Source organism: Phaenicophaeus curvirostris, unplaced genomic scaffold, assembly GCF_032191515.1.
Source record: "Phaenicophaeus curvirostris isolate KB17595 unplaced genomic scaffold, BPBGC_Pcur_1.0 scaffold_44, whole genome shotgun sequence".
Lineage (NCBI taxonomy): Eukaryota > Metazoa > Chordata > Aves > Cuculiformes > Cuculidae > Phaenicophaeus > Phaenicophaeus curvirostris.
Window position 1 is genome coordinate 476,417 of NW_027206667.1, and position 14,854 is coordinate 491,270.

A 14,854-nucleotide genomic window follows, 5' to 3' on the forward strand; every position below is an offset into this window, starting at 1 on the left:
TCATCCAACCATCATTCATCTCTCTCAACCATCCATCCTTTCATCCATTTCCCACTCCACCACTTTGCCCACCCAGACACTCACCCGTTCCATTGTCTGTTTGTTGGCATGTCCACCTTCCAGACATCCAGGAGTCTGTCCTTCCATCTGTTTCTATGTCTCAACACCCACCCGTGATTCCTTTCACCCAGTCACCCATCACCTCTCCGTGACCCTTCTCCCTCACACCAGTTCATGCATCCATGACCCCAGCTAACCACGCAAGCAAACAACCCTGTGTTCATTCATTAAATGCTCTCATTGCTCACCTGAGCACTCAGGCTTCCAACAATTTTTCCATCCTCTCATCACTCAGACCACCCAACCATTTCTTCAGCCGTTCAAAATCCATCCATCCATCCCACACCATCCTTCCAAACATCCAATCCCATCCATCAGTCGATGCATCCATCCATCCATCCACTTATCAATCCACTTATCCATCCATCCATGCATCCATCCTGATAGCCAGTCAGCCACCAAAACACGCCTCCAATTGCTCTCATCTCTCCTCTCTGTTCCAATTCCTACATCCAACCATAAAACACCACGTATGAAACAGTCCCATTGCCCAGTCTCCAGTCCCACTCCAACGTCAGGGCCAGCAGGGACCATGGATGGAGCCCACAGCCCCCTCACCTGTTACGATGTCGGTAGAGATGGGGCCCAGGCGCTTCCGACCCCACACCCCATAGAGGTTGAACTTGTAGCGGCGTGACGGGGACAGCCCAGGCACGGTCAGCGTGCGGGAACCACCATCCACAGGCACCACCTGGGGCTGCCCTTGGGCATCCTTGTACTGCAGCGTGAAGGAGTCAAAGGTGCCCTCAGGGACGCTCCAGTCCAGCTGGACGTAATCAGGGGTGACCTGGGAGGCTGTCAGCTCGCCCAGGACTGGCTGGGATGGGGGTTCCTCCTCCTTTGGTTGGTCTGGTTCTGTAAGAGTGACATCACAATGAATAACACTTTGGAGACATCCTTCCATCTGTCCATCCAACCATTCCCATAAAATCCATCCACCTATTTGTTTCCATCCATCCATCCATCCATCCATCCATCCATCCATCCATCCATCCATCCATCCCTCCCTCCCTCCCTCCCTCCCATTCTCTTCCTTCCATCCTTCTATCCATTAAACCCTCCATCCACCGACCTGCCCATCTAGTCACCTATTCCCTCCCATTCATCCCATGCATCCTTTCATTTATCAGCCAATTCCAGCTCTTCATCCATCCAACCATCCCCACCCATCCATCATCCACCTACACACATAGTCCCATCGCATCCATGCATCCCAACCATACATCCATCCACCCATCTCCATCAATCCATCATCCACCAACCCACCCATCCCCCTCCATCCATCGATCCTTGCAATCCCACCTGCTCCATCCATTCTTGCAGTTGTCCCATCTGCTCTGTCCATCTCCTCCATGCATCCACCCCCATCTCCCCTCCATCCTCCATCCATCAGTCCCTCTAATAACACTCATCTCTCCTCCCTGTTCCCATTCCTACATCCATCCATAAAACACCACCCAAGAGATGTCCCCACTGCCCTGTCTTCTGTCCCACTGCATCCCCAGGGCCAGAAGGGACCACGGGTGGAGCCCACAGACACCTCACCTGTGACGATGTCGGTAGAGATGGGGCCCAGGCGCTTCCGACCCCACACCCCATAGAGGTTGAACTTGTAGCGGCGTGATGGGGACAGCCCAGGCACGGTCAGCGTGCGGGAACCACCATCCACAGGCACCACCTGGGGCTGCCCTTGTGCATCCCTGTACTGCAGCGTGAAGGAGTCAAAGGTGCCCTCGGGGACGCTCCAGTCCAGCTGGACGGAGTCGGGGGTGACCTGGGAGGCCGTCAGCTCGCCCAGGACTGGCTGGGATGAGGGTTCCTCCTCCTTTGGTTGGTCTGGTTCTGTAAGATTAACATCATAGTTGAGAACACTTTGCAGACACCCATCCATCCATCCATGCATCCATCCATCCATCCCTGCAGTCACCCAACCATCATTCATCTCTCTCAACCATCCATCCTTTCATCCATTTCCCACTCCACCTCTTTGCCCACCCAGACACTCACCCATTCCATTGTCTGTTTGTTGGCATGTCCACCTTCCAGACATCCAGGAGTCTGTCCTTCCATCTGTTTCTATGTCTTAACACCCACCCGTGATTCCTTTCACCCAGTCACCCATCACCTCTCCGTGACTCTTCTCCCTCACACCAGTTCGTGCATCCATGACCCCAGCTAACCACGCAAGCAAACAACCCTGTGTTCATTCATTTAATGCTGTCATTGCTCACCTGAGCACTCCGGCTTCCATCAGTTTGTCCATCCATTCACCACTCAGACCACACAACCATTTTCATACCATTCAAAATCCATCCATCCAACCCAAACCATTCATCCAATTCCAACCATTCATTCACCTATTTGATCCCATCCATCCATCCATTCATCCATCCCTTTCTCTTCCATCTATCCTTCTATCCATTCAACCCTCCACCGACAGACCCACCCATCCAGTCACTTATTCCCTCCCATTCATCCCATGCATCTTTTCATTCACGTGCTCACTCCCAGCTCTCCATCCATCCAACCACCCCCATTCATCCATCATCCACCTACACACATAGTCCCATTGCATCCACGCAACCCAACCATCCATCCATCCATCCAATCAGCCATCCTTATCCATCCATCATCCACTAACCCTCCCTCCATCCAAGCATCCTTCCAATCCCACCTGCTCCATCCATTCCTTAAGATTTATCATCTGCTCTATCACCTCCATGCTTCTACCTCCATCTCCCATCCATCCTCCATCCATCAATCCCTACAATCATACTCTTCTCTCCTCCCTGCCTTTCCTCCCATCCCAAAGTTCCATCCATCCATCCATCCATCCATCCATCCATCCATCCATCCATCCATCCCTCTAATCACACTCATCTCCCCTCCCTGTTCCCATTCCTACATCCATCCATAAAACACCACCCAAGACATGTCTCCACTTCCCAGTCTTCTGTCCCACTGCATCCCCAGGGCCAGCAAGGACCATGGATGGAGCTCACAGACCCCTCACCTGTGATGATGTCAGTGGAGATGGGGCCCAGGCGCTTCCGACCCCACACCCCATAGAGGTTGAACTTGTAGCGGCGTGACGGGGACAGCCCAGGCACGGTCAGCGTGCGGGAACCACCGTCCACGGGCACAACCTGGGGCTGCCCTTGGGCATCCTTGTACTGCAGCGTGAAGGAGTCAAAGGTGCCCTCGGGGACGCTCCAGTCCAGCTGGACGGAGTCGGGGGTGACCTGGGAGGCTGTCATCTCGCCCAGGACTGGCTGGGATGGGGGTTCCTCCTCCTTTGGTTGGTCTGGTTCTGTAAGAGTAACATCATAGTTGAGAACACTTTGCAGACATCCATCCATCCATCCATCCGTCCATCCATCCATTCATTCATCCATCCATCCATCCATCCATCTGTCCATCCATCCCAAACCATCCTTTCACCTACTCTATCTATGCAGCAATCCATCCATACCATTCCCATCCATCCATCCACCCATCCATCCACACACTCACCCGTCCAATCACCTATTCCATCCCATCCATGCCACTCATCCATTCTTTCAGCCGTCGAATCGCATGTCTTCATCCAGTCACCCATCCAGTCCCATCCCTACCATCCATCCCATCTCATCCATGAAAGCATCCATCCAGCCATCCCAATCCATTCATTATCCACTAATCAATGTAACCCCATCCATCCATCCATACATCCATCCATCCCCATCAATCCATTAACCACCAATCCATCCAATCCCATCTATCCATCCATCCATCCATCCATCCATCCATCCATCCATCCATCCATCCCTCCAGTCACACTCATCTCTCCTCCCTGTTCCCATCCCTACATCCATCCATAAAACACCACCCAAGAGACGTCTCCACTGCCCTGTCTTCTGTCCCACTGCATCCCCAGGGCCAGCAGGGGCCATGGGTGGAGCCCACAGACCCCTCACCTGTGATGATGTCAGTGGAGATGGGGCCCAGGCGCTTCCGACCCCACACCCCGTAGAGGTTGAACTTGTAGCGGCGTGAAGGGGACAGCCCAGGCACGGTCAGCGTGCGGGAACCACCATCCACAGGCACCACCTGGGGCTGCCCTTGGGCATCCTTGTACTGCAGCGTGAAGGAGTCAAAGGTGCCCTCAGGGATGCTCCAGTCCAGCTGGACGGAGTCGGGGGTGACCTGGGAGGCCGTCAGCTCGCCCAGGACTGGCTGGGATGGGGGTTCCTCCTCCTTTGGTTGGTCTGGTTCTGTAAGAGTGACATCACAATGAATAACACTTTGGAGACATCCTTCCATCTGTCCATCCAACCATTCCCATAAAATCCATCCACCTATTTGTTTCCATCCATCCATGCATCCATCCATCCATCCATCCATCCATCCATCCATCCATCCGTCCATCCATCCGTCCATCCATCCGTCCATCCATCCATCCATCCATCCCATTCTCTTCCTTCCATCCTTCTATCCATTAAACCCTCCATCCACCAACCTGCCCATCTAGTCACCTGTTCCCTCCCATTCATCCCATGCATCCTTTCATTTATCAGCCAATTCCAGCTCTTCATCCACCCAACCATCCCCATCCGTCCATCATCCACCTACACACATAGTCCCATCGCATCCATGCATCCCAACCATACATCCATCCACCCATCTCCATCAATCCATCATCCACCAACCCACCCATCCCCCTCCATCCATCGATCCTTGCAATCCCACCTGCTCCATCCATTCTTGCAGTTGTCCCATCTGCTCTGTCCATCTCCTCCATGCATCCACCCCCATCTCCCCTCCATCCTCCATCCATCAGTCCCTCTAATAACACTCATCTCTCCTCCCTGTTCCCATTCCTACATCCATCCATAAAACACCACCCAAGAGATGTCCCCACTGCCCTGTCTTCTGTCCCACTGCATCCCCAGGGCCAGAAGGGACCATGGGTGGAGCCCACAGACACCTCACCTGTGACGATGTCGGTAGAGATGGGGCCCAGGCGCTTCCGACCCCACACCCCGTAGAGGTTGAACTTGTAGCGGCGTGACGGGGACAGCCCAGGCACGGTCAGTGTGCGGGAACCACCGTCCACAGGCACCACCTGGGGCTGCCCTTGTGCATCCCTGTACTGCAGCGTGAAGGAGTCAAAGGTGCCCTCGGGGACGCTCCAGTCCAGCTGGACGGAGTTGGGGGTGACCTGGGAGGCCGTCAGCTCGCCCAGGACTGGCTGGGATGGGGGTTCCTCCTCCTTTGGTTGGTCTGGTTCTGTAAGAGTAACATCATAGTTGAGAACACTTTGCAGACACCCATCCATCCATCCATGCATCCATCCATCCATCCCTGCAGTCATCCAACCATCATTCATCTCTCTCAACCATCCATCCTTTCATCCATTTCCCACTCCACCTCTTTGCCCACCCAGACACTCACCCATTCCATTGTCTGTTTGTTGGCACGTCCACCTTCCAGACATCCAGGAGTCTGTCCTTCCATCTGTTTCTATGTCTCAACACCCACCCGTGATTCCTTTCACCCAGTCACCCATCACCTCTCCGTGACTCTTCTCCCTCACACCAGTTCGTGCATCCATGACCCCAGCTAACCACGCAAGCAAACAACCCTGAGTTCATTCATTAAATGCTCTCATTGCTCACCTGAGCACTCCGGCTTCCATCAATTTGTCCATCCATTCACCACTCAGATCACCCAACCATTTTCATACCATTCAAAATCCATCCATCCAACCCAAACCATTCATCCAATTCCAACCATTCATTCACCTATTTGATCCCATCCATCCATCCATTCATCCATCCCTTTCTCTTCCATCCATCCTTCTATCCATTCAACCCTCCACCGACAGACCCACCCATCCAGTCACTTATTCCCTCCCATTCATCCCATGCATCTTTTCATTCACGTGCTCACTCCCAGCTCTCCATCCATCCAACCACCCCCATTCATCCATCATCCACCCCCACACATTGCATCCACGCAACCCAACCATCCATCCATCCATCCAATCAGCCATCCTTATCCATCCATCATCCACTAACCCTCCCTCCATCCAAGCATCCTTCCAATCCCACCTGCTCCATCCATTCCTTAAGATTTATCATCTGCTCTGTCTATCACCTCCATGCTTCTACCTCCATCTCCCATCCATCCTCCATCCATCAATCCCTACAATCATACTCTTCTCTCCTCCCTGCCTTTCCTCCCATCCCAAAGTTCCATCCATCCATCCATCCATCCATCCATCCATCCATCCATCCATCCCTCTAATCACACTCATCTCCGCTCCTTGTTCCCATTCCTACATCCATCCATAAAACACCACCCAAGACATGTCTCCACTTCCCAGTCTTCTGTCTCACTCCATCCCCAGGGCCAGCAAGGACCATGGATGGAGCTCACAGACCCCTCACCTGTGACAATGTCAGTGGAGATGGGGCCCAGGCGCTTCCGACCCCACACCCCATAGAGGTTGAACTTGTAGCGGCGTGACGGGGACAGCCCAGGCACGGTCAGTGTGCGGGAACCACCGTCCACGGGCACAACCTGGGGCTGCTCTTGGGCGTCCTTGTACTGCAGCGTGAAGGAGTCAAAGGTGCCCTCGGGGACGCTCCAGTCCAGCTGGACGGAGTCGGGGGTGACCTGGGAGGCTGTCAGCTTGCCCAGGACTGGCTGGGATGGGGGTTCCTCCTCCTTTGGTTGGTCTGGTTCTGTAAGAGTAACATCATAGTTGAGAACACTTTGCAGACATCCTTCCATCCATCCATCCATCCATCTGTCCATCCATCCCAAACCATCCTTTCACCTACTCTATCTATGCAGCAATCCATCCATACCATTCCCATCCATCCATCCACCCATCCATCCACACACTCACCCGTCCAATCACCTATTCCATCCCATCCATGCCACTCATCCATTCTTTCAGCTGTCGAATCGCATGTCTTCATCCAGTCACCCATCCAGTCCCATCCCTACCATCCATCCCATCTCATCCATGAAAGCATCCATCCAGCCATCCCAATCCATTCATTATCCACTAATCAATGTAACCCCATCCATCCATCCATGCATCCATCCATCCCCATCAATCCATTAACCACCAATCCATCCAATCCCATCTATCCATCCATCCATCCATCCATCCATCCATCCATCCATCCATCCATCCCTCCAGTCACACTCATCTCTCCTCCCTGTTCCCATCCCTACATCCATCCATAAAACACCACCCAAGAGACGTCTCCACTGCCCTGTCTTCTGTCCCACTGCATCCCCAGGGCCAGAAGGGACCATGGATGGAGCCCACAGACCCCTCACCTGTGACGATGTCGGTAGAGATGGGACCTAGGCGCTTCCGACCCCACACCCCGTAGAGGTTGAACTTGTAGCGACGTGATGGGGATAGCCCAGGCACGGTCAGCGTGCGGGAACCACCATCCACAGGCACCACCTGGGGCTGCCCTTGGGTATCTCTGTACTGCAGCGTGAAGGAGTCAAAGGTGCCCTCGGGGATGCTCCAGTCCAGCTGGACGGAGCTGGGGGTGACCTGGGAGGCTGTCATCTCGCCCAGGACTGGCTGGGATGAGGGTTCCTCCTCCTTTGGTGGGGCTGGTGCTATAAGAGTAACATCAAAATGGAAAATACTTTGGAGACATCCATCCATGCATCCATCCATCCATCCATCCATCCATCCATCCATCCATCCGCAGTTCCTTCCATCCCTTCAGTCACCCACCCATCATTCATCTCTCTCAACCATCCATCCTTTCATCCATATCCCACTCCACCTCTTTGTCTACCCAGACACTCACCCTTTCCATTGTCTCTTTGCTGGCATTTCCACCTTCCAGACATCTTGGAGTGTGTCCTTCCTTCTGTCTGTGTATCTCAGCACTCACCCATGCTTCCTTTCACCCAGACACCCATCATCTCCCCATGCTCTTCTATCACAAATTCATGGATCTATGACCCCAGCTGTCTAAGCAGAGAACCATCCACCCATTCATTTGTTGCTTGGATCAGACTTGGCGTGGTCAGTATAAGCAAGGATGGAATTTGAGGCTACACCTTGTATTCTGGCTTTAATTTTGGACCCCTCACTCCAAGAAAGCCCTTGAGGGTCTGAAGAGCATCTGGAGCTTGGAAGGGGTTGGAGAAGCAGAGAAGGGGCTGAGAGGAGTTTGGTCTAGAGAAGAGGAGGCTGAGGGGAGACCTCATTGCACTCTGCAGCTCCCAGAAAGAAGGTTGTGGTGAGGTGAGTGTCGGTCTCTTCTTCAAAGGAACAAGGGAGGGGATGAGAGGAACTGGCCTCAAGTTGGGTCATAGGAGGTTTAGATTGGATATGAGGATTATGTCCTTCATGGAAAGAGTGGTGAATGATTGGAAGAGGATGCCCAGGTCAGTGGTGGAGTCTCCACTCCTGGAGGATTTCTAAGAATGTGGAAATGTAGCACTTTGAGACATGGTCTAGTAGGCTTGATGGGGCTGGACTGGATGATCTTAGAGGTCTCTTCCTACCTTCATGATTTCATGGTCTTATCTGTGATTATAAGTCAGGATGATGAACTAAGTCTGAACTTTGAGCTACACAAAGGGAGCCCCAAGGCTGAGTCAAGTCAGAAAACACCAAATTTTCTCCAGCTGCAAGCCCTTAAGATCAGAAAAAAGGTGTCTTGCCCAGAAAGAGGATTAAAACCAACTTGGGAGAAGAACCCATCTCCTGAAGTATCATTTGATGAGCTATTGCATGAAGACCATGTGGAAGATGTGGATCTGACCTCATGTGCACCTACGCCCACCAATAGATCAAGGGCCAGATGCTCATGCCTTATTCTTCAAGGTCAAAGGACCACAGACGTGCCAAGGCTCCAAATCCAAAGAGGACATGGAAGGGGCACATAGATGTCCTCACCTGTGACGGCATTGGTGGAGATGAGACCAATTCGCTTCCGACCCCACACCCCATAGAGGTTGAACTTGTAGCGGCGTGATGGGGACAGCCCAGGCACGGTCACCCTGCGGGAGCTGCCATCGACCGCAAGCGCTTGAGGTTGGCCTTGTGCATCCCTGTACTGCACGGTGAAGGAGTCAAAGGTGCCCTCGAGGACGTTCCACTCCAGCTGGATGGAGTCAGGGGTGACCTTGGAGACTGTGAGCTCTCCCAGGCGGGGCCGGGCTGGTGGTTCCTCCAACGGTGGGGCTGGTTCTGGAATGGAGATGGCCCAAAGCAGAATGTGAAGAACCATCCATGTGTGCTATTGCTAAACCCATCCACTTATCTGTCTCATCATGCAGCCTCCAATCCAAGCACCCATCCATCCTCACAATGATCCTGTCAGGTGCTGTATCCATCCAATCATCTCTTCTTCTGGCCTTCGGTCTGTTCTCATGTCTGTCCACTCATTTATCTATTCAAGGTTCCAGGCTTCCATCTAACCTTCTATCTTCTATCTAACCTTCCATCTGTCCAGCCATGATTCATCCATCCTTTCATGCATGATTCATCCATCCAAGCCAGCCAGCCAATGACCACCCACCCGTCCATCCACCTATCTATCCAACCTTCTATCCAACCACCACCCATCCACCCTTCCTTCCGCTTATCCACCATACAAACTTCCATCTTTCCATCCATCTATTCACTCATTCAACCACAATCCTGTCTTCCATCCATCCATCCATCCATCCATCCATCCATCCATCCATCCATCCACTCACATCTCTATTCAGCCTTCCATCCATCCACATACCCATCCACGTGTCCTACCATCCAATCACTATCCAGTCATCCATCCTTTCATCCATTCCTTCTTCCACTCATCCGACCATCTCCCCATCCATCCATCCATCCATTTATCCAACCTTCCATCTATCCAACCATGATTCATCCATCCTTTCACCCACCCAACCACTACACACTCATCCATCTACTCAACTACCTCTCCATCCATCCATCCATCCATTCATCATCCTTCCATCCACACAACCATCCCATCCTCATTTTCCAAGACTAGATCAGCCTCAACATTGAGTTCCTTCCATTGCCACCATGGACCACCCGTTGTTACCTGCTTTGGCTACGACCCCTTGGGGCTCCATCAGCTCCACCTCATAGATGTTCTCCCAGTCCAGTGGGGGCTCTTCCGTACCACTGACCCCTGTTCCCAGAAGAGGAGTGGGTGGTTATGGGATGTCCCCATCTGATGCTGTTCCCGTCTCCGTCCCTGTCACCCACCTGCCTTCACCAGGAATGTGTAGGACTTGGAGACTTGTCCCCTCACCACGCCGTGCACCTCCACCCGGTATGTGGCCCCTGGCACCAGCCCTGTCACCCGGGCCACCGCTGTGTCCCCTGGCACCTGGAGCTCCCCCTCGTCCCCATCCAGCTCTTCCAGGAGCCGGTAACGGATCACCACAGTCTCTGCGTGGCCCCGAAGCCCATCCAGGTCCACCAGCGCCTCACCAGCAGCTCCTGGCATCACCTGGGGCTTGGGATGGGGGACCTGGGGGAGGAGCTGGTGACGCAACAGAGCTGGGCTACGGCGGAGAAGGTAAGAGAAGATCGCACGGGCTACGGCTGGTACTGTTTGGTTGCCCCGGAGGGGGAAGTTGGTAGCCCGGAGGTGGCTCTCCAGGCGCTGCAGCAAGGAGCCGTTGTAGGAGGAGAGCTTGGCCCCAAATTCCTGCAGGGATGGGATGCTTGGGAGTGCTGGGGACAGCGGGGATGCTGGGGACACTGGGTACCATGGAGATGGAGGTGACACAGGGGACTGTGCTGGTGCTGGCGACCGGGGAGATGCAGGTGGCTTTACGGGCACTGGGGATGCTTGTGCTTCTGGGGACCTTGGAGGCATTTGGGATCCTGGTGCCTCTGGGGACACTGGTGATGCGGGTTTCACTGGAGACCTTGGGGATTCTGGTGACCCCGGAGACCCTCGAGATCCTGGGGATGCTGGAAATCTTGGAGATGCTGGTGACCCCAAAGACCCTGGTGACCCCAAAGGTGCATCCGGTGACACTGGGGACCTTGGGGATGCCGGAGAGCCTCGAGCTGATGGTGACGCTGGGGCCACTGGTGATGCTGGGAACTCCAGGGGACCCTGAGGAGACCCTGGGGACCCCACATGGAGGGGCAGGATCTGGGCAAGCGCTGTGAGAGCAAAGGGGACCAGGGTCAGCAACCTGTCCCAAAAGTCCCTCTGCGCCATAGCCCAGGGACTCACATTGGGGACATGGGGAAGGGCGGGGACAGACGGACGTGTACGGACAGACTGGGACACCCATGGAAGCAGACTGGGACAGACAGACTGACAGGGACAGACTGAGGTCATCTGGGCCCAGGCAACAGGGGAAGGCACCAGTAGATATGGGGACATGTGTAGCCCTTAGGGCAGAGGAACCATGGGGACACAAGGACCCGTGGGGACCCATGGGACACATGAAACCATGGGGAAAGATGGATCCATAGGGACAGGTAAGCTTGTGGGGACAGAGGAATGCATGGGGACACATGGACCTGTGGGGACAGACAGAACTGGGGGAATCACAAACCCACGGGGACACATGGATCCATGGGGACACAAGGACTCACATGGACACAAATAGAATCACAGAATCATAGAATCACTAGGTTGGAAAAGGCCTCTTGGGTCATTGAATCCAACCATTCCTATCTGCCCCTAACCCATGTCCCTTAGGACCTCGTCTACCCATCTGTTAAACCCCTCCAGGGGAGGTGACTCAAGCCCCTCCCTGGGCAGCCTCTGCCAGTGCCCAGTGAACCTTTCTGTGAAATATTTTTTCCTAATATCCAGTCTGAACCTCCCCTGGTGAAGCTTGAGGCCATTCCCTCTTGTCCTGTCCCCTGTCCCTTGGGAGAAGAGCCCAGCTCCCTCCTCTCCACAACCTCCTCTCAGGTAGTTGGAGAGAGCAATGAGGTCTCCCCTCAGCCTCCTCTTCTCCAGGCTAAATACCCCCAGCTCTCTCAGCCGCTCCTCTTGTTCTCCAGCCCCTTCACCAGCTTTGTTGCTCTTCTCTGGACTCGCTCCAGAGCCTCAACATCCTTCTTGTGGTGAGGGGCCCAGAACTGAACACAGGATTCGAGGAGTGGTCTCACCAGTGCCGAGTCCAGAGGGAGAATAACCTCCCTGGCCCTGCTGGTCACACCGTTTCTGATCCAAGCCAAGATGCCATTGGCCTTCTTTGCCACCTGGGCCCCTGCTGGCTCATGTTCAGGTGGCCGTCAATCAGCACCCACATAAGGACATGTACCCATAAGGACATATGGACCCATGGGGACAGATAAGACAGATTGACCCACAGCGACACGCTGACCCATGGGGACACACAGAACCATGGGAACAGATGAGCCTGTGGGGACACAGAGAACTGTGGGGACACAGAGAACCATGGGGACATAGGGCACCATGGGGATACACAGACCCATGAGGACTAAAGGACCTGTGTGGACAGATGGAGCCATGGGGACACAGTGACCCACAGGGACAGATGAGCCTGTGGGGACAGAGGAACATGTGGGGACACACGGAACCATGAGGACACATGGACCCGTCGGGACCCACAGACCCATGGGGGCACATGGGGACAGACTGGTGGCACAGAGAACCACCAGGACAGACAGACACAAGTGGACCCATGGGGACACATGGACATGTGGGGATGGGCAGAGGCTGCAGGCACTGTCCCTGTCCCCATCCCATCCCATCCCATCCCATCCCATCCTATCCCATCCCATCCCATCCCATCCCATCCCTGTCCCACATCCATGTTCTCCTCATCCTCATCCCTGTCCCCATCCATGGGTTGTCCCCATCCCCATGTTTTCCCCACACCACCCATCCCCATGTCCATGCCATCTCCATGGCTGTCCCTGTCCCCATCCCTGTCCCCACCGCTGTCGCTATGACCATGACCATTCCATCACCATCCCCACCCCTTCACCACCCCCATCCCTGTCTCCATCCCTGTCCCCACACCCATGACCTTGCCACCACTGTCCCCATCCATATAATATCCCTGTCCTATCCCTGTCCCCATGTTCTCCCTATGCCCATGACCATCCATCATGTCCCCATCCCTGTCCCCACCTTTGTGCCACCTCCATTGCCATCTCCATGCTGTCCCCATGTTCAGAAATGGTGCCATCTTCTTGTTGTCCCCATCACTGTCCCCAAGCCCATCCCTGTGACACCCCCATCCTGTGATATCCCCAATGCCACCTTCATCCCTGTGTCATCTCCACCTCCATCCCCATGTCATCTCCATCCCATCCCATCCCAACCCCACACTCACTCCTGTCACCATCCTTGTGGTGTCCCCCTGTCCACACCCATCACTGTCCCGATCACTGTCCTCATGTTCATCCCTGCTGCCATCTTCATGTTGTCCCCATTGGTGTCCCCATCCCCATCCTGTGATGTCCCCATCCCCATCTCTGTGTCACCTCCTTCCCCATCCCCACATCATCTCCACACTGTCCCCATTCCTGTTGATACCCTTGTGTTGTCCCCCTCTCCATACCCATTGTCATCTCCACACTGTCCCCATCCCTGTCCCAGTGCTCATGCCTGTCACCATCCTCATGGTGTTCCCACCTCCACACCCGCTGCCATCTCCATATTGTCCCTATCCCTGTTCCCATCCCCATCCCCAACCCAGTGCCATCTCCATGCTCTCCCCACCCCCACAGTGCCCCTGTCCCCTCGTGGTCCCCATGTCAAGTAGGTGGCACCTACGGGTGCGGACGCGCAGGGTGCCGGGTGCCCCGAGGTGCTTCTCCCGCTGGGGTTGGATGAAGACCTCGAAGGTGTGGCCAGGTGACAGCCCTGTCACCTCAAATGTGACAGCAGAGCCCGGCAGCTCATGGGTGGTCATCGCCGCTGGCTCATCCTGGGTACAAGGACACAGTGGGGACACCACAGGGGAACACCATGGTGGGACTCATCCCTAAGCCAAGCAACTGATGGGTGACACCACCACGGCTCATCCTGGGGACAAGGGATGTGGTGGGGACACCATGATGGGACCCGTCTCTAAGCCAGATAGAAGATAGGTGACACTAACACAGCTCGTCCTGTGGACAAGCACATGATGGGGACACCATGGGGGGACAGCATAGTGAGATATCATGGTGGGACATCATGGTGGAACTCATCCCTAAGCCAAGCAATCAATGGGTGATGCCATCATGGCTTATCCTGGGGACAAGGGATGTGGTGGGGACCGATCTCTAAGCCAGACAGAAGATAGGTGACACCACCATGGCTCATCTTGGGATCAAGGGATGTGGTGGGGACATTCTGGGGACACCATGGTGGGACCCATCCCAAGCAGAAGAAGGGTGACACCAACACAGCTCATCCTGAGGAAAAGGCATGCATTGGGGACACCACGAGGGGACACCATAGTGGGACTCATCCCTAAGACAGGCACCACCATGGCTCATCCTGGGGACAAAGATGCATTGGGGACACCATGGGGACTATCTGGGGACCACCATGGGTGGGACATCATGGCGTGACCCATCTCTAAGCCAAGGAGATGATGAGTGACACCACCACTGCTCATCATGGGGACATGGAATGTGTTAGGGACACATTAAGAGGACACTCCTGGTGTCCCCCAGCATGGCAGCAGTGCCTGGTTCTGGATGCCACCTCATCCTGGGGGTGAGGATCACATTGTAGCCACCACA

The 14,854-nt window shown here is 54.5% G+C and overlaps 1 protein-coding gene across 1 annotated transcript in view; it reads right to left on the reverse strand.

Annotated features, from left to right (window-relative positions):
• Positions 1–14,854, reverse strand: part of LOC138733881 (tenascin-X-like) — a 59,054-nt gene that overhangs the window by 35,145 nt on the left and 9,055 nt on the right. The window contains exons 5-15 of the mRNA XM_069881391.1: positions 13,896–14,049; positions 10,376–11,290; positions 10,209–10,298; positions 9,053–9,346; positions 7,459–7,755; positions 6,552–6,848; positions 5,092–5,388; positions 4,077–4,373; positions 3,134–3,430; positions 1,666–1,962; positions 679–975 (exon numbers count right to left, since the gene is read on the reverse strand). Coding sequence (XP_069737492.1) covers positions 679–975; positions 1,666–1,962; positions 3,134–3,430; positions 4,077–4,373; positions 5,092–5,388; positions 6,552–6,848; positions 7,459–7,755; positions 9,053–9,346; positions 10,209–10,298; positions 10,376–11,290; positions 13,896–14,049 — 3,532 coding nt within the window. The remainder of the gene's footprint in view (positions 1–678; positions 976–1,665; positions 1,963–3,133; positions 3,431–4,076; positions 4,374–5,091; positions 5,389–6,551; positions 6,849–7,458; positions 7,756–9,052; positions 9,347–10,208; positions 10,299–10,375; positions 11,291–13,895; positions 14,050–14,854) is intronic.